Source organism: Homarus americanus, unplaced genomic scaffold (assembly GCF_018991925.1).
Source record: "Homarus americanus isolate GMGI-L3 unplaced genomic scaffold, GMGI_Hamer_2.0 scaffold30535, whole genome shotgun sequence".
In the NCBI taxonomy this organism is placed as follows: Eukaryota; Metazoa; Arthropoda; class Malacostraca; order Decapoda; family Nephropidae; genus Homarus; species Homarus americanus.
Window position 1 is genome coordinate 304,681 of NW_024732440.1, and position 21,012 is coordinate 325,692.

Genomic DNA, 21,012 nt, shown 5'->3' on the forward strand with positions numbered 1-21,012 from the left:
TATTTTCTCTTCAAGGGATGGTAAGAAATTAACTTCTAGTCATATGACAAAATCCTTATCTCAATTAGTGAGTCAAGCAGACCCTGGCAAGAAATTTTTGGCACATGACACTAGGAAATATGCAGGGTCTGTGGCCTTTCTGCAGCATAGGAGTCTCAGTCAGATAAAGGAAATGGGCTTTTGGAGATATTCAAAAACTTTCAAGGACAGTTATCTTCATCTGAAAGATGCTTCAAATGTGGTGGTGCTGGGTTCCCCTCCCCCACCTAGTCAATCTCCACAACCAGGACCTTCTTCCTCATCAGAATAAAGTGAGTATCCTTTTTGAGTAAATTAACATATTACCTTCCGGTAAATGTTCCTAATTTTGGAAATATTCATAACGGTTTATAACATAATCTGGACCCAAGTCAGCGGAGTCTTGTATGCAAAGTCACCTCCCTCTCCACCTCTTGCTCGGGTGTTCATGCTGAGAGTCGCATTCTGAGTTGAACAAAAAGCCGTTTTTTTTTTCTAAAAACCAGTTTTTGTGATATAGCTCAGAATGCGACGCCGATAGCCCACCCATCTCCACCCTTCGAGAGTTGACTTTTGTTTACTGCTTGCTCTAAGGCAAGAGATGAAGGTCGTGATGCGTATGATGGGGGGTGAAGGAGGGGGTTTTGAAAATTGCAATTAAATGCCAGGTAGCGACGTGTCCTAATATTACTTAAGTAATTATTTGATGTTTTAATTGCTTGTATGTTGGCCTGGCGAGTTAGCTAGGAATTAACATACCTAGGTAACATGCTGAGCATCGCATTCTTAGTTGAACAAAAATATCTTTGTTGACTGTACATATACAGTAGTTGCAATAGCTTATGTAAGTTAAAACACCCTAATATTTCCTCTAAGCTCAACTTATTACTTATTTACAGTATTAATATATTTATAAATTACTACAGTGTTTTCAATACAAATCAACCAGATATTAACCCTTAAACTGCTATTTCATCTATTGATAATGCACATTTCACTACAATCCACGTCCACTGACGTTTTATGTTTTTTCTTCACGATTTACTCTCAGTGGCTTGAATTTACTCAGGATGGTGTACTGTAATCAACTGGGTAGCCCTGAGTGGGTATCTCCTTCCCCTCTGTCAGTGCTTTTTTTTACATCATGGAAGACACATGCCTGTCAACCTCTCACAGTGGAGATAATAATAATAATAGCTGGTCTTTTGTTTCTCAAAAGCACCAGTTTTTTAAATTCACTCGCGCTCAAAACACTACAAAATAAAAAAAAGAATAAAAAGAAATACTGTAGCTACTACAATAAAAGATCACAAAAAGCGACAGTTCGACTTCTATCATTTACATACCCTTAAGTTTTAATACTTCCTAAATCCTGTAACTCTGTAAAGCCATACCCTGTTCAGTATTGTAAGCTCTCAAAATAAGCCCCACAGCTCACCAACAATATGACATCCAGCTGTGTGCTGGAGAATGTTTTAGGGAGTTTCATAACCTAAAATAAATAAATAATAAGTGGTGTAAGTGTAAACAATTAACTGTACCTGTACATAAAATTGTACAGTACATCAATGCATGAATATATTTGTAAAAGTTTATTCTAAGTTTACATAAGATTTGTTCATGTAAATAAACACTTATAAGTGCTAATAACTGAGTTTTAGTAATTCTGTATAATACTTGTGTCATGGAACATTATTGCTAGCACAGTAAACTTGTTGAAGGAAGCTCATGGAAGCAACATTACAAGCTTGGTAGCCCAACTAAAAATGAGAGTACCCTGTATTCATTCTATATTGTGTTTTCCTTTTGCATGTATATTATCAATTATACAATACAAACTGTATTACTAGCACAAGTGTTTGTTTGTCTTAAGCTTATGCAAGTTAAAGAATATATTTCCACTTAGCACATTCTATAGAAAAACTATCAATATACCTGTCTGTCCCATACAGGTATTCCCCAAGGGGCTGATGGCAGACATCACAGGATATCTAACACATTCATTAACTACACAGATGAAGGACATCTGCCAAGATGGAAGATTCGTGTACAATACTTCACAAAAACATGGACAGAAAGACAAGGAAAGAAATAGAAGCAGCATACAACACACTAAAACCAAACATTAATAACAAGGCAGGGAGAAGAGCCTGGACCCACACTGTGGCAGTATTAACAACATATGATTGATTGAATGGGTGACAAAATTTTGGGAGAAAAGTTTTCTCTGACCCTGGGTTTCCTTTGCTACCATATATTATTTTCAGCTTTGACATTTCTAATAAACCTTTAACAGTAGCAGGTCCAGAATTTTTTTTTTTGTATCAGCGAGCAAAAAAAGACACGATGATCTGCACAAAGCAATGGATAAAATACTGTACTCTACTTTCAGAAGGTCCATGTACAGGTGTAAAATGTCATATATCATGTGTTTCCACTTATACATCAGCTCATTACATATCAAGACTCAAGAAAAGGTATAGAATCACAGATTCACAGTTAGCATGTCCAGTAGTAGTGATCATGTTTCCGTATTTGTAGACATACGGTATGGAAAGGCCAAAGGTGGTCTAGTGGGTGTATCCCTCTCTCAGTACAAGGTAGTAAGATGGCTTCAATCATATACAATGTGCAGCACTTGTCTTTTTATCAATGTATTCAATATTCTGTCCTTAAGCAGAACAAAATGAAGAAATCATCATCTCTTAAACATACATAAGAGGGAAAGTAGAACTGGACAGAAGACAAGAAAAAGATACACCACAAACTCCAGAAATATAATTATCATCTAAGAACTACAGATGACAAGCTAATGAACAATGTAAATGGTAGTGTTGCAGGCAAGCAAGTCAAATACAAGATGCCGTTGCCCCTGGCCAGCAAATAGCTTCAAATTCAGAGGCAAGCTTCCTGGTGGGTTTTATGAACCCATCCAGAAAAAAAACACTCGCAATGCAAACGATGAAGAAAGGAGTGAGAAGGGGAGACCGGTGGTAGAGTGGTACCGTTCTTGCCTCGCAAGCGAGATGTCACGGGTTCGATTCCCGGGCCGGTGGAAGATGTTTGGACATACTTCCTAGCCCCCATTAGTCCCTGTTCACCTAGCAGTAAAGTAGGTACCTGTTGCAAGTCGAAAGTTGCGAATTCGTATTCAGAGAGTTATTGGAGCTTCCAATAACTTGATGACATAAACCACTGACTCTTCAGGCTTCTACGCCCTTGACTCTTCAGGCTTCTACACCCTTAACTCATGAGACATAAAGGCAAGCATGAACTTAGCATACTTCCCAGTTGGGCGCTGTAAACGCTTCTGCGCTTCACCTTACACATGGATGTAGGGGAGTGCCCAATAAATAATAATAATAATAATAATTAATAATAATAATAATAATAATAATAATAATAATAATAATAATAAAAAAAAATAAGGAGTGAGTAGCAAAATAACGAATATAATACAGAGAAGATGCATGGTTGAATGCTGGTGAAGTGCTCACCAGAATCTTCAAGCTGGTTCCAGTGCCATTTAGCCTATTTGGCAAGAGAGATCATCCTGTATATGTTATGTTTGATCGATACATTGAAGGATTTACCACATCACATGAACGAGACACGCGCAACAGGAAACATATCCTGTGACAACCCTCTACTATCCTGATACATCCTAATGAAATATATTTTAATAACCCTATTGTGTTTACCAGAAGAAGAAAGTTCCCTGAAAATGTTACGTGAGCAGCATCAGATGTTTGGGTATGATAACGTGGGCATTAACATGATTAGATTAGTTATACTGTACAGGTACTCTCATGCTCATAGGGAATGATGCATGTCAACATAAACAAACTGTCAGTGAAGACACATCACTTGGAAATATCAACTAAACAAGAAAACAGCAATGAAGAAACTTGATGGATAGATTGTCAACATAATTGCCACTGTGTCAAAGATTGAAACTAAAAGCATACTACTTAACACTTATGCCAATGGATTCAGTAACTGGATGATAAAGGAAAAGGTTCGGCAATAAACCTGATAATGACCAATGAACCTTCAACTAGACTTCTTTGGTAACCCAAATACAATGATGATGTACTGCAAGACACTGGCTGTCAATAATGAATTTAAAACGCCAGTAAGCATGAGTGAACCGAGATATAAAGTATGTTGTTTACCACAAAGAGAGACAGATGCTCAAATTTGAAATCATTACCATCGACTGACTACGCCCTAGCACATAATATGAAGAGATCACATTTGGAAATCATACTTTGAAAGGCTGCTGATAAACTATATCTATTGTCACTAAATGTTCAAGAGTGACTGGTCTTTCAGGGAAGGGTTACCATAAATAGGCAAACAGCACCCTCAAGTCTGCTTGAGCACTTCTTGCTGTTTTCATTTAGCTTTGCAGTAGGGAAGCATAGAGTGGATCTCTTGTACTGTTTTCAGTATGATTCATCCAACTACATCTTCAAGGTGGTGGGAGCCCAGTGAGCCTTTTTCTGGCATTCCCTAATATTTTTCCAGGTAAAAAGCTATATCCCAATCCCACGTTTTAAAAATGAATATGCATGCAGAAAAAAAGGACATAAGAAACCTTAAATTGCTCTAATGTGATTTAGAAATAAATAATAAATACAGTGGTCCCTCGGTTAACGAACACAATTCGTTCCGCAGTCGTTCGTTAACCGAAAATTTGGTTAACCGAATCCATTGTTTCAATGGGATATTGGGGAATTGGTTCCAGCTCACAGAAAAGTATATACAAAGTAAAAAAAAAAAAAAAAAATGCAGGAAAGTACACTTACTTTGGGGTGAGTATGTAGAAGGTTCCGGGTTGATGATGATGATGGGAATTAGAAGTGGGGGTGGAGGAGAAGGGAGAAGAGAAGGAAGTGGGGATGGAGGAGAAATCACCTTTCAGGGGACCCATGCTTGATGTAATAATTTCGCCAATAAAATTTCAAGTTCACTAGGTGTAATTCAAGATTATTTTATTTAAATCAACACTGCACTGCACTATATATTATCAATATGTTAACTAAATTTCAGAATGAGCAATAATTTTAATGTAAAAATGCAAAAATATTCAAGACACCAACAAAATCGATGTTCACTCCACTATAAACAAAGCCAAATTGACGCCTGGTGGGTGAGTCAAGCAGCTGATGGGCACACATAAAATTAGTTCCCTGTAGTGCATATATTATCAATATGTTAACTAAATTTTGAAATGACTAATAATTTTAATATAAAAAATGCAAAAATACTAAAGAGCACAACTGTCTTGATATTTACTCCCCTGGAAACGAATGTAAACATAGAACAGATTACTGAATTGGCAGACTAGCCCATCAGCTGATGCTCACAATAAAACTTGTTTGTCGTAAGGATTTCGTTAATCAAAATTTTGTTCGTTAACCAAATTGAAGATCCTTATGGGAGGTAATTCGTTAACCGAAATTTCGTTAATCGAATCGTTCGTTAACCGAGGGACCACTGTAATATAAAACTATAAAATAAGAAAAATTAAGCATGGGAAGTGAATTGTGTGTGGGAGAGGTGGGTGGGTGGTTGGACTGAGAAGACAACTCTCTACATTAACATATCAAGGGCAGATCCAGGAATATCAAAATGGGGGGTCTACCAAGTTGTGGGTAGGGGAACATGGCAAGCAATGTAAGGCTATTTTGAAGCCATGTGCACTTGATATAGGAGGTATTCTGAGGTCAATAGCAATTACTTTTTACTTTACAAAAAGGCATTAAAGAAAAAGTATTGGAATTTTCTGATGAAAAGGACAGGTCTGGATCCCCAGGACCTTCCTTGCATATCCTGACACTCAGGTAAACAAAGATGGTCTCTATTACTCAACCCAAATTGTTTTATTCTTGACATAAAGAAAGAAGTTTTCTTCTATAGATATTTGTCATTAAGTTATCCTTGGTGTCAACCTACACCATATGACTAGGATTCATATTTTATAGTCGTCTTATAAGGCGAGTACAGCCTAAAACTTAAATGGAAAATTTGGGGCCACCATATATGCCAGCTTATACAGTATTTTCGAATTTTCATAAACCAAACTGTTATAAATCAGGGATACTTTCGACGAGAGCACCCTGTATGTACAATTTTTTAAATGTACAGTACCGGTATATTGGATATAAGAACTTTCTAGAGTTAAATTCTGATTAATTTTCAAGAGGGGCGGATCGAAGAGTAGGAGGAAACTCAAGAAGTGGAGAAAATAATGAGAGTGGTGCAAGTATGGGAAAGGACTAAGACAAAAAGTGTAAATATCTACACATACTTGCTCCAATACTCAACAGGCATATAAAGTACAGCATGCCCTTCAAATTGGCGGGGGTTTGGTTCTCAAAATGCCCGCGAATTGCCAAATCTGAGAATAACATTTGCTGACGGGGGGTACATTTTTACTTGTGTACAAAGGAATGTATATTCCCTTTATTAAGTTTATGTGTTTGCCCTAAAGACAATTATTTCCTTTACCTGTTTTTACATATGTGTGTGTGTGTGTGTGTGTGTGTGTCTACACACACTCAGATATACACAATACAGGTAAAGGAAATTACTGTCTCTAGAACGAATGGCTCCCTGTCTCGGCCGCGAAAATGCCAGCAACTTTAAAACTACTTTTAGACATTCTTGGGTACATCCAGGGTGTCATCTGTGAATTAAAAATCTGCAGATTTGAAGGGCATGCTGTACAGGATATACAAAATATAATGATTTTGCAAAGTGAATACAGCTCTTAAGGCAACATACTTCAGCAAGGCAAGTGATAGAGCAACAACGTTCTCACGATCCAGGTTGGTAGTTGGTTCATCCAGAGCAAGAATGCCACAGTTAGAACTGAAGGTTTCCGCAAGAGCCAATCTGAAATAATGCAATACTGTACTGTAATGTATTTAATGGTACAAATTTGTATTTTACTATTGTTAGCTAAACTGAAAATTTAATGTCTTGATCAGATTCTGAGAGGTGACCAGAACTGTACCTTATCCTCTTTTCATGTTGTTGCCTAAACTAAATATACTGTACTACATTATAGTGCTAGCCATCTATCCATCCCATGACTTTTGTGTACACTACATTACCTTTGAACCTGCGAAGATGAATTATCCAAAATTTATGCAATCAAGTTTCATTATTATATGACGCTGTGTTACATCTGAAAAATAATTATGACCATCCATCAACGTTACAGAGTTACTTCTTTGACAAATTTAAGCACATACCTGATAATAAGAGATGCTAAGACCTTCTGACCAGCAGAGCACCTCCCTCTCATGTCCATTTCTATTTCATTCTTTATCATCACAACTCGATAGTTATATATTCTTCGCTTGTCTGCACCTGAGGTTAAATAAAATTATTTTGTAAAAAATAACACTGTTTAATGTATTAAATTATGATTATTTAATATATAGAATTAAAATCATAGGATATGAAAAAAAAATACAAATTATGTAGCATAAAAATATATGGCCACTAACCTTGGGATTCTACTCCATCAGTTGTTTTTATTTCAATATAATCTATGTCATTGCCTTTGTAAGTAGTACGCCAAAGTTCCCTTATGATTCCATTGATTGAGTTCATCTTATCAGAGTGGAAGCGCATTATAGCAGTGTCTAGAGCCTTGTAATACTTATTTAGATCATCTGCTGCCAAGTCCATGCACTGAGGGAAAAAGAAAAAGTCACTTCATCTTTTAACGTCCAAACTGGAATTAAGTTGGCAATCAGGCATAAAGAGAGCCTTCCCACACAAACACAAATGATTTATTTGTATCTCACCTTCCTTTCAATTACCAAAAGTTCACATGACAATCATTAAATGCTCAAAGAAAAGAGTTTAACAGTACTGTACTACTATCTTTTATGGACTTGAAATTTTAATTGTAGCTACTGTATTGAATATTTATTGATACTAGATATGTACAAAGAAACAGCTGTACAAATCATTCAGAAAATTTTAAAACAACTTTAGAGAAGGCTGAAAATAAGGAGAACTGTGCAAGACATTTATAGAAACTTTATAAAATACTTTAATACATGAAATACTATGCAACCCTTTGAAGTATGGATTGGGGTTTCATCAGTATATAATTATACACTGATTAAATGAATACCAAAATATTAACAACAAATTGAACATTATACAAGTCCAGTGGATGTCAGTAGCGGTACTCCGGGATTTGGATTTGTCCAGTTTAATGATGACAGTATTAATTAAAAACATTAAGTACGTAATAGGTGCTAGAAATTAAAGAGTTTACTGTAACTTGTTTCGCTCACATTCTACAACTCCAGTTTAACTTATTACCTTCATGAGTCTTCATTTCTCACAACTTTATAACTACAGTAAAACCTCGATTAACCGATGGGGGAAGGGGCCGACGGATAATCCAAAAGGTCGGTTAATAGTAAATAAAGTCTACAGAAGTAAAACATACATTTTCAAAGTACCTATCCCTAACCTACCTTATTTAAGTCCCTCTATTCATTTGTGTTCATTTGTCATTCATATTTCAATAGCATTTGCTTTAAAACATTAACCACTTTAGTAAATAAATATGAACCAGCACAGAAACCGTGAATAAAAAATGGAAAAGTCAAAGAACATATGGCATCACGAAAATTGTGACCAAGTCCCAGGTTGCTGATGACTTTCTGCCTCATTTACACACAAGTGCAGGGTCTCAATTATTTCTCTTACTAATGACAACACAACATACATATACTGTATTGTTTCTCACTCTTGATTTTTTTCATTTTTGCATTTCTTTATTACAGTATTATTATTATTATCATTATTATTACATTATCGCCCCCATATTGATTCTAAAATAAATAGATCAAATGTTAATAAATGAAAAATAAGAATCCCCATCAAATACAGTACCAGCACGGAAGTAAAGGATGCTGCTTGTGTTTAGAGTAGATGACTCAAGACCATCAGGCTGATGATACATGAAAGATGTGACTTAAAAAACTCTATGAAAGGGAAATTAAGTATCAAGGGTTGAAAACTTTGATTTTTGAAGGAGTAAAGTCAACTGCTGTTTACATTCTGGTCTATTAAATATTTGACTGACACTTCACAATCGGCTGTTGTGGACTTTTCCACCCATTATATAATATCCTCAACTTACCTTCATTTCCACATATTTCACCTTGTAATTTTTCTCTGCATCTCGGATCTCTTTTCGTCCAAGGTCATTTTCTAAAAGTCTAATATTTTTTGCAATTTCCTCCAGGCGCCCTTCTAGTGCTGCTCTCTAGAATTAAAAATATTTAAAAGTATTAAATTACATTTTTTAGTTTCATTTTAATGTGAAAAATAAATGTAACAAAGATAATAAAATACTGTACATGGCATATAGAAGTAGACCAAAAACTGTGAGGAAAACTAGGCTCTCTCCCTCTTGGATAAGTGACCTCCCTTACTAAAAACTCACATTCATCCCATCATTTTCTGTTTTTCCCTCTTATATGGCCATCCTACTATATAACAAGATGGCTGGAACTAAGAGCCAAGCAAAGAGCCAATCTTCATGAACTGTCCCTGCACTCCCACCAACCACTTGGCACCAACACCATGCTCTCCCATCACTTCCTCCCTCATTAAAGTTTAATAACAGTTAATCCTTCAATAACCCTTCAATTATGAAAACAGGAAAACCTGTCTACACAATAAATAAACAAATACAAAATTAAATAAACAAATAAAATGTAATAAAACTTAAATACAGGGTATGTGTATTTGTTAAACATGTTATAATCTTATAAAATTGAACAGCATGCAGAAGAATAAAAAAAAATAATTATAAATAATTTATAAACATCAGTTTGGCTGTGGCAGAATGTTTAACTGAGTAAGTAGGGGCTGAGTTACTAGGGGGAAAGGAGGTGCTGGGGGAGGGGGGGCAGACTATCACAGAGGTGTGTCTTCATAAAGGCTTCTAAGAACCCCAGAAAGGTGTGGATAGCATGAGGAGGTCTACTGGAACATGTGATGCACTATATGAATGCTAAAAATAGCCATTCTCATATGAGGAACATTGTAGTCACATGCTAAGACTCAGAAGAGGGACATTGCAGTTCAAGGGTTAAAGTTTAAAGCATTGCATCCTCAATTAACCCTTAAATAATGGCTACCACAAACAGATGAGAGCCCTTTGTCCAGCATTTGAGAGGTATCAAGATGGTAGAATATATTAAAATCCACACAAAGAAAGTGGTTTTTAACAACACTTACTTTGGTTTGCATCTTATGCCAATCTTCATTCAGATGATACTTTTCACTGACGATGCTTTCATAATCCAAACCTTGGATACTGTCTTCAAGACCCTTGATATTTTGCTCTAGTAACTTTGCTTCAGCTTCTTTGTCACGGATTTTTTTCTCATCATCAAGACTTCGTTTTCTTTCCTTAGATTTAAAATACATAATAGTATAAAAACCAATAAATAATATTATTAAAAACAATAATAATAATTTTTCTTGCCTAAGTAAAAATAAACATCAAAAGCTCACAATCAATGGAGATTTTATGTAAACAGGTAAACTTAATGTTTTGAAATCTCTTCTGATCCAATGATTTATGGAATTTAGGCTTCAAGTACTGGAATAAATGCTAAGAATCAGTGGAGCAGCACCTGACAAGGCTTCCTGCATAATACCGTAGCAGAAAAAGGAGTAAATGTTACCATCTATATGCACACACACAATTATATGATCATTGTTAATACCACTAACCTTCTGATTAGATATTTCTTTCTGAATCTTTCGATTTTGTTCTTCAAGGGACTTCTTGTCTAATTCTAAAGCTGCTGCTTTTTCTTGAAGAGAAGCAACTTGTTGACGTCTTTCCTTCAAGCGTTCTTCTTCTCCTCCTCTCACATAGAACACTATATTCTTTTGTAGTTCATTGACAGATCTATGTTTCTCCCACATTGCATTTACCTGCAAGAAAGATATTAAAGGCATAATTAAAGATCGAAATCAAAATGATACAGCAAACCTTTAATTCAGTTTTAACCCTTAAATGGCAGGTAAGTATCCTCTAATCCACCCCATATGTGCACAAATTGGAATGCGAGGAACATGAAACATACAATGCTGTTGGCCACTGTCCCTACAGCTAATGTTGATGTTGGCAGCCGTTTCAGGGTTATTAATTGACAGAATTCACATCTATCTATAGTCATGCATATTAAGGTCATTATTAATTTAGGTTCCTTTTATCAATGAATTTTCACTTTAACCATACAATGCATTCTTTATGTTCCCTTTATTATTACACTGGTTATTTCCCATAAATCAAGTCTCTCAAAATTAGTTCCATTCTTCTCCACTTCATAAAGTATTATGATTATTCTTTCTGTTTTATATCTCATTTACACATTTCACTCTATAGGGGCAGCAGAGCCAGTAATCTTCCAGGCACTTTAATAAACATGCAATGAGATTCACTTCCACAGCCCAAAGAGTCTTCATGAATGAGGCCTGGTCCATCATGCCTCAAGATTTAACCAAGTTTATGACCAGGATTTTCAGATGCAATTTAAGAGTCACCTGGTAGATGTCATCATCCAAAAAACTGATAGTAGAAATTATAATAGAAGGAACACCATGACAGTACAGTTATGAAAGCTAGGAACTTGATAACATTGACAAAGGGGATTCTAAAATTAGCAGTTGTGAAGAGAGAGAGAGATTCTTTTAAAATAAACAATAATACTGTACTTGGAGTGTTACTTGCCTTCAGGTTGCCTTTCTCAATCCAGGATTCCTTTTCTTTAATGATTTTGGTTTTCTCTTCTGTTTTACTCTTAATCTGATACTTATATGGGGCAACCTCTACCTGCGCTTGTTCCCGCTCTTCTTCAAGACGCGTGCGATCCTGATCTAACCTTGATATGTCCTCTTTTAATTTCTCTGTTTCTTGCAGTTTAGTCCTCAGCTGTAGATAGGAAACATTGTCAAGTGAGTTAAGTGCAATAACTCAAAAGATTAAGTGAAAATTCCTCACACATCATACAGACAACACAGAAAGTATTATTTACAGTGAATAAAGGACTGCCTCTATAACTCTCAAATGTGATCAGCCTGTGACACAGAAAAGTCTTGTAACAGTGAGAAGAAGAAAAATTCAATGAAGGAAATCAACTGGTCATTCCAAAGGTATTTTACCCCTTCAGTCACCAAGCAGTGCACCAGAGGACGTACAGTACCTGGTATGCCCTAATGAAATACTGTGTTATTGGTGGATAGCTGTTTTCCCACTAGTCATATTACCATTTTTTTTTTAAATGTGAGTTGGGGTGAGTATCCTACTGGACTGCTCACATTTAAAGAAAATTTTTTCTAAAAGAGTCCATCAATATAATTACAGCATTCATACCACAAACCTCAACTGTCAAAATGACCTCAGATGAAAATAGGATTGTCAGTGAACATGTGGAAAGAAAAGCAATGTAAATATTTCAGAAAACACACACACACTGTTAATGAGAATCTTGTTATTTTTATAATTTAACCTTCCACAATCTAAAAAGAAACCACCTTTATCCACTGTTAATTTAATCTGAAGTACTGTACTGGCAATTTACCAAATCATCCCACTCCATTGACCCCACAGAAAAGGACCACATGGCAGAAATCTCCTCAATGACTTAACCTTAACATTAGCAATAGTTTGATATTCCTTACATTTAAAAGAAATGGAAGGCGAATAAGTGCAAAGCTAACTTACATTTAGTTCTTTCGTAGATAGTCTCAATTTACGATCTTTTAGGCTCTGTAGTCGTTCCTTGTGTTCTTGGAGATGCTCCTGTAATCCCTCTACCTTTGACTGACACTTGCGCAGTTCCTCTTCCAACTCACTTTGGCAGCCCATGGCCTCTTCCATGCTCATTCCACCATCTACAAACAAATGAAAATATAATTTAAAGTATCAAAACATGTGGTGGTAAGAAATGAATGTAAACTCCATCATGATATTAATTTAAGATTCAATCCGAGTACAGTACTGTATGTGAGGAGACACCGCAAAAGATCTCCAGGTCAAATTCCTTGGGACGGAGTAGTGTTTGGCTTATAAACATAAATTACTCTGATAGGTCCAGCTTGAGGTCCAAACATACCATAACTCTAACAGTGGTGTTATAGTATTATAAGATATAGTTTTTAAATGTTACTTGTAATGCTGTAATGTATATATGAATGTATACTAGATACATCACATGTTCCCAAGTGATGAAAATAACATACAGTACACTAGCAGTCACTTGTGGTGGTCTGTTACTATGGTATGTGCCACACTGCTCTCTGTAAGTTCACAATAAACTCAGACTAGACATCTGCAAAAGGGAGATTCATGAAAATGATGCACTGCACAATTCTGCCTTTTTCTTTTCTAAAGCAAAGAAGTAATTAGTATTTGCACCATCTCAGAATAATGGACCACATATAGTCTTCTTTTACATAATCAGATGGGTTGTCTTCAATAGAAAGCAAATGTGAAATATATTTTTTATTACATATTTGTCTAATGATGCCAAACCTAATTCTATTTGATTAACTATTTCAGTAATTGTGCTAAACCCCGGCACAATTGAAATATGGTTCCCTAAAATTTGTTGAAACGTGTAAAGCTCCTCAAGTGTAACACAACCTCACTTCATTCAACTGACTGCCAAGGTGCCCTGCTTGTTTGATGCAAGTTACAATAAAAATTCACTAATTTTCTGTTTTCATTTTATATTTATATATTCAAATGATATTATTTACATTATAATAATTAGTTTAAGTGGTCTCACACACACCTGCGCTTCCTAAAGCTCCCTGAAGGTCATCAATTTGATCCTTTAGGTATTTGACTTTCCTCAAGTGTTGTTCAATGGTAAAAACATCAGGCTGGATCATTCTTGCAGTCTCTTCATCACCTTGAGTAATCTCCATAAGTTCTGTTTTAGATTCTAATTCCACACCAACCTTTTCCAATTCACTAACTTCAGCGTCCATTTGACTCCTGTAAATGTAAAGTAATATATATTAGTGTATATATATGGCAGCGACTTTTCGCAAAAAAAATCTGAACTAAAAAACCATCGTATACAATATATGGAAAACCTAATTTCCAATTTTTATTAATCGAGTTATTCTATAAAATGATCCTCAATTAATGAAATCGTCCAACAAATAATGGTTGTGAAGATCCTAGAGTTACAGGAGTAAAGCTGCCCAAAGGACACTCCCTTGAGGAATACCTGTATTGAAGGATATTGCAAAAGCATTTTCATTTGTTAAAAATTATAGGTGTGCACAAGTCACTTTTGTCATTTGAAAGAGCCAGAAACTGCAATTCTATAATTAACTATGGACAAAAAGGTAGCCACCCTGGTACTAGAGTGGTTATGTAGTGGATGAACCCTTTATCCTTGTACATTGAAGAAAGATCTACAGAGAACCTTTTGATATACTACTGCAACTTTTTGTTAACCTTACAATTCTAATTAAGAAAAAATATAAATAAATTTATATGACTTGTATCAAAAACCCTTATTCCTATTTCAGAAAACTCTTAAGAACCAGTTTTAAGAAAATTTTAAACAAATTCTCTGGTAACTAAAAAAAATTTTGTATCATACACCCGATATAAAAGTGTACATTGGGTCTATTCGTTTTCAATTATCACATACCGAATTTTCACCAACTCGGCACGAACACGGTTGGCTTGGTCTCGCTGAGGCTTGAGTTGTATCATTTGATCATGTTGCCTGTCTTCTTTGATTAGTTTCTCCTGTACCATCTTCAATTTCCCTGGAACACTGCTCACCTTTTCATCCAACTAAAAGATAAAAATGTAAGGATTATTTCATGTACAAAGTAGAGTAACTGTACAGTAACTGTACAACAATTAAAATAAAATAATTTGATATTGTGAAAATTAACAATTATCCAATACAGTATAATGAACAGAAGCTAGAAGGAAAGAAAAAACATTAAAGATTTGGAATAAAGCAAATCACTCTGAAGCATCATCATCATCATTGTTTTACAGCCACTTTCTATACTTGCATTGTGAGCCGTGATTACTTGATGGCAGCTCTCCAAGCTGCAGTCTATCAATTACTCTCGTCAGTTTCTTTTCTCTGAGTTCATGAATTATAACTTTTCTGCATTTAATGAAGTAAAACTAAAAACTTGATTGATACACTAAATTTGGCCCAAATTTATAATGTAACAGCAGCGTACCCACTAAAGTTCATCCTTCTACTTTCACAAAACTTGGCTGGACACACTAATAAGTGGATCGCTAAATCCCCCCAAACATCCAGTAGAAGAAACAGAAATAGATGAACAAAAATCACAGAAAATAAGACAAATACACTACCAATCTATCTTTGATTTTTTTTTGCCGCTTACAGTGGCTAGTTTATTGTGCACCCCATACTTATCCTGTGAGCGGTAGCACAAAAGGATTACAGAGTAAGGTTTACAAAGGGTCATAATAATTAACCCCCGTGATCAGGATATTGTGGCACTGAATGTTACACAGTATTTCAATTACATTATTTGTTTAGTTTTATACATAAAGGGTAACTTATTCACAACTGACTGAGGATTATCTCTCTGGTACATCAATGTGTCTCCAGGTTCTATCATGAATATTTTCATATCACATCTTTGGGGAGTTATGGCCCTTTTTGTCTCTGACCCATATGGTCAACTTGTTCAGCCTCGTACAGTACTGTACACTGCTTCTCTCAATCCTAAAATTCCTAATTCTAGCCTTTCAGTTTAATTTAAGGGCCCAGTGGTGGGCACGGTTCCGTTAATCCGCTAATTAGCGAAGCTAACTTTCTCGTTAGCGGATTAGTTTTTCGCTAACTTTGGAAACCATTAGCGGACCAATTAGCTTCCGCTAAATTTAGTTCCACTAACTTTAAGTCCGCTAACAAAATTTATACATGTTTGTTCCTGTCTGTTGTAAGCGTGTGACGCCGCGGCGCGTGTCTCCAACAGCCAGTCAAGCAGGCTTGGCTGACTGCGTGTTAGTACGTGTAAACGTGACAAGACATAATTTTCTAAAAACTTACTTTTCATCAAAGTTTAGAGTTTTCTGTTTATTTACATGACTAAGACCAACAATAAGTTATATAAAAATGCACTGGTATAATGTGTATGTGGTTGGTATTGCATATTTACATGAATAATGAATAAGGCTGATAGGTTGTATGAGAATGCAAATTAATTATTTGTGAAATTGTGTACAGTGTACACCTTGATAAGTTGATCATCATCTGATCTTGGCATGATGCTATTTGCTACCTATGCTATACAGTACTATAGTTTTTGGATTCGTTTAATACTTTCTGTCTTTTCGTACAGTAAATAAAGATTATAAAATGTATGTTGAAATTTGAATGTAAACTAATGTTTAATTTCATTTGTTCATTTAATTATTTGTGTACACCTTGATCATCATCTGATCTTGGCATGCTGTACCTTTTTGGAAAGCTCTATGTCTAAGCTACAAGACAACATATGAAAATTTCAGCTCTAGGTCTGTTTTTAAGGGTTTTAGAGCCCCCCCCCCCAAAAAAAAACAAAGCTAAATTCATATAATAAAAGTTAGCGTTAGCTTCCGCTAATTTTTTAGCTGTTTAGCGTTAGCGAAGTTAACTTTTTAGTTAGCAGATTAGCGGTTAGCGAAGCTAACTTTTCGTTTAGCTGTGCCCACCACTGTTTAAGGCTTCCTCTTCCCCTCCATTCTTCTACTTCACTCATAAACATCTTCATCCATTTTCTCCACATACCCCTGCCACCTTAACATTCACATGCCACTTTTTGCCAACCCTTCTCCACCTTTGGCAGGTAATAGTAACTAATATTTACACTTTTACATTTGTACAAAAAACATTTATAATCGAGAGAATTGTATTCTTTTAGTTGATAGGCTATTTTAATGGTTTACGTGTTTAACCTAAATCTATACCCAATATATAACTGGGCAAGCTAAGTTTTGGCAGAGTTCATTTTAGAAATTCTTTAATAAAATTAGCTGATTAAAAATAACATAACTAATATGCACATCCTAAGAAAAGCTCAGGTAAAGGTAAAAAGGTAAATTGGAAATTAAGGGAAATTATAAATGTGCAATTGTTGTATTACTGGTGATAACTGCAAGGAGTTGAGTATCAATTACTGTACCTTGATACAAATTTGCAAAAGGCACACTATTGTATACAGTATATATTAAAGTCTTGCCCAAAGTACTGTATATGATGCAACTTGCCTTGTGTTTCTCATTGTGTTTCTGATGACAAAGCCAGCAGTACCACCTAGTAGAATGCCAGAGAGCTATAATGGATGACCAACAGATTCTAGGATCATTATTTACCTTCTGAGTCATTCAACAGTTATTACTATGACAGAAAAGATGAATAAAAGAGTTAAACAAAGGTTAACATACTGTACAATGTTCTGGACCTCATACTGTAGCACTGCAATACAAGAATATAACTTGCCTCCTCAATAAGTTGATTAACTTCATCCTTAGTTGAAAAATCTCTGTGACAAAGAGGGCAACAGTCTCGCTGCTTTAGCCTCTCAGTGAAGCGATTCAGCACAGTAATGGAGCTTGATAAGTCCCCTCTTTCATTCTGAAAAGTAATATATTTTAAATTTACTTGTCAAAATATTCAATACAGGAATCACATAATATAACCTTAACAATAAACATTTGTGATAACAGCTGAAAAATATGTATAACAACACAATATTTTTACATCCTAAAAAAAAAATAATAATTCTTACAACTAACAACTCTTTTGAATACTATAAAAATTTAATTGCAGAAACAGTACAGAATAATTCACAGACACTGAGCTAAATTCTAACCTACACCAAAGTGCCAGTGTCAAATATATACGACAGTTGAAAAAGTAATGCCATAAAATACTCTGTTTTATGAACTGAGTAAAGTATATAACTAGTCATTGAATATTCAAAACAAATGTTACATCTAAATAATTAATCCTTTCAAAATATTAAAGTTGAATGAAACAAGATAAGCATTATATTATAAACAGAAGATAATCACTATATGCTGTGATAATGGAATTAAATTATATCATAGAAAACAATATTAATTAATAAAGAAGCATTTTAATTATATACCTGTACTGTATTTCTTTTCTTGATTAATAAAAGATTTTTCAGGAACTGGATCCTTTTATAAACTTCCCTCATTGCAATAAGATACAAATAATAAAGGAGATTAGATAAACAAATCCTGTAATACATGTTATGCAGCATTGATGTGCAGCCATGACTGAGTGACAAGGATTGAACTATGGGGAACCAGCAAACCGGTTAACCCACAGTTTCACACCCAGGACTACAGGGCTGCATTGCCACATCTTGTAAATGTGGCCCCCACACACACACACACCTAGGCCGTGGTATGTTCATGTGGAGACAACTGTACATAATTATCATTGTTTTTTGTTTTTGTTTTTAAATTCCATTGTCTTAACCCCTTCACTACGGGAACACCACTCTTAATATTTCAATTTGCTAATGCCACAAGGGGTTCAAATCCATATGTGTTATTTTAAAAGGGTTAATATACTGTGTTAAGCTTTTATTAAATAATTTTCATAATAATAAGCATCACAAGATGATGAAAAGTTATGATATTATTCACAAGTTTATTATTTTGTCCTTTAATAAAAAATTAAGTATACTTACAGACAATTCCTCTTTTACTTTCTTTGATTTCTCCAAGGCATTATCCAAGTCTTTTCCTTGACAGATGTTGTCAATTTTGGTTTCCAAATCTATATAAAGAAAAATAAAGTTATATATCTTATCTTATCTAATTGAATTTAAGAAAATATAATACAGTCAACCCTCGCTTTACGCAGTCCCACTTTGCGCGTTTCCACATTTACGCGGTACCCTGCCGAACACGGAATGCTCACTTTCCGCGGTGTGTGTGTACCCTTTTACGCGGAGAGCGGCGCGAGCAGGGTGCGCACAAGGTCGCCCAGTCATCAAAACATTGCCGAGTTCTTCACCCGCCACCCACCACAGCCGGCCCAAGTCAGTGATAGTGATAATGATAGTGAGGATATGGACTTATATGGACTTTGAGGGGTTTGACAAAGAGGCCCTGCAAGCCTCTGTGGTAGATAGTGATACAATTGATACAAGTGATACAGGTGAGGGCCAATAACCTGCCCTCTGCCTCGGAACCAACCCCCCATCCCCGTGTGCCCAGCCATCTTTTCTACTAATGAAAGTGTTAAAAAACCTAATATTATTGATATTTCTCTTAATTATTAATTGTGTGTGCATACCATCATAAAATTAAGAAGTTATTTTTACTACAACGTAGGTATTGTGTCTGAAAAAGTGGAGTTTGGGGGTCGGCCCAGTCTCTATTTCAATTAATCCCATATGTTATGTTGTTCACTTTACGCCGTGGGTTCAATTGACCGCGTAAAGTGAGGGTTCACTGTAAAGTACATTTGTAGTCCAACCTCAGTCATATACAGTAGTGGTCAAATTTTAAGCAAATCTAGTTTAAAAAGGAAACCCAATTTAACTTGGCCTGTCATGGCAAAGGAGTGCTAGGTCGACCATTGTTGGTACTCTGCTGAGTCTGTTCTATGATTAAATTTACACTACACCACCACTGGGCAGTGCTACCCTACTTCAGACTTACAGTTTTTACTTATTCAGTCTACTGTCTCCTAATTGTGCTATTCCATCTTTTACTATTTCCTTTCTTCTACTTTCCTACTTGTAAATGTCTACCGAAGCAGCATTTTCAACACCTTTTTGTTTCTCACTGCGTGATATTTTTGGCTTATGGTCCTAAGGTTCATTGCATGTATGTTATAAGTCACTCTATAGTTCATATTATTCATGCATGCCAAATGGTCAGCCCCAAAGGTGTACAAACTATTTGTCCAGGAAACTGGAAATTCCAGAAAATTTGCCATTTTTTAAAGTGATAACTTTTGAAATTTGCTTAGTTCATAGTTCACTAACTTAAACTAACCTAACCTCCCTTCATTCATTCAGACTCAAGCACCACTTGACCCAATTGGTCTCCTATATTATCTGACCTTTAATTTCATTTTCTTTTCTTTCTATCTGCTGCTTATGACCCTTGATGCTTGTATCCAGCTGTGTCTTCCTCCTGTTTATTCTCTCAATATCTCTCCGCAGGCCTGCTATGTGGTCCTTCTGTAATGCAAATGGGGATATAATGACAAACTGTTGAACAGACATTACTATACAGGAATGAAGTAGTTTCTGGTTGCAAGTAGTACGTTAAGAGTGATAGAACTTATCTGCATGAGAGTAATATGTGGTAAATTATTGAGAATGGAATGTGAAAATCCGGTAAAATTCAAAGGTGAATGCTGAGAGAAAGGAGAAGACCAAAACTGAGATGAAAGGATGAGGTAAAGATGCACAGGAATTTGGAAGAGAGACTCAAGGGCAGGTGCATGAATGCACGAGCAGTGTGTGTGTGGCATCGAGTGATTTTGGGAAAAGAACAGAGTGCTGATAGATGATATTGACTTGTGTGAAAAAGACAGGGGAAAATCAGCTTTAGAACCTTGTTTCAGAACGGAAGTACTATAGCAGAAAATATTGAACAAAGACGAAAGCTAAGGTGCTCCGTTGTTTCCCTTTTCCCGTGTGATTTTATCAAGATATATATATATATATATATATATATATATATATATATATATATATATATATATATATATATATATATATATATATATATATATATATATATATATATATATATATATATATATATATATATTACAGCAGTAAGACTACAAAGGAAGGGGGAGTGTGTTTGTGTGTATATAATCTTATTTCCTGACACCCTTCCTTGAGCAACGAGATAATCTTTTG

At 35.4% G+C, this 21,012-nt stretch overlaps 1 protein-coding gene across 3 annotated transcripts in view; it reads right to left on the reverse strand.

Annotated features, from left to right (window-relative positions):
• LOC121868719 (DNA repair protein RAD50-like) overlaps nt 1-21,012 on the reverse strand; it is a 48,876-nt gene that overhangs the window by 2,950 nt on the left and 24,914 nt on the right. For all 3 annotated transcript variants that reach the window (XM_042369572.1, XM_042369571.1, XM_042369573.1), the window contains exons 14-26: nt 20,199-20,319; nt 18,814-18,902; nt 17,589-17,723; nt 14,757-14,905; nt 13,881-14,086; nt 12,809-12,978; nt 11,816-12,016; nt 10,810-11,016; nt 10,309-10,482; nt 9,203-9,328; nt 7,542-7,728; nt 7,284-7,401; nt 6,811-6,921 (exon numbers count right to left, since the gene is read on the reverse strand). In XM_042369572.1, coding sequence (XP_042225506.1) covers nt 6,811-6,921; nt 7,284-7,401; nt 7,542-7,728; nt 9,203-9,328; nt 10,309-10,482; nt 10,810-11,016; nt 11,816-12,016; nt 12,809-12,978; nt 13,881-14,086; nt 14,757-14,905; nt 17,589-17,723; nt 18,814-18,902; nt 20,199-20,319 — 1,994 coding nt within the window. The remainder of the gene's footprint in view (nt 1-6,810; nt 6,922-7,283; nt 7,402-7,541; nt 7,729-9,202; nt 9,329-10,308; nt 10,483-10,809; nt 11,017-11,815; nt 12,017-12,808; nt 12,979-13,880; nt 14,087-14,756; nt 14,906-17,588; nt 17,724-18,813; nt 18,903-20,198; nt 20,320-21,012) is intronic.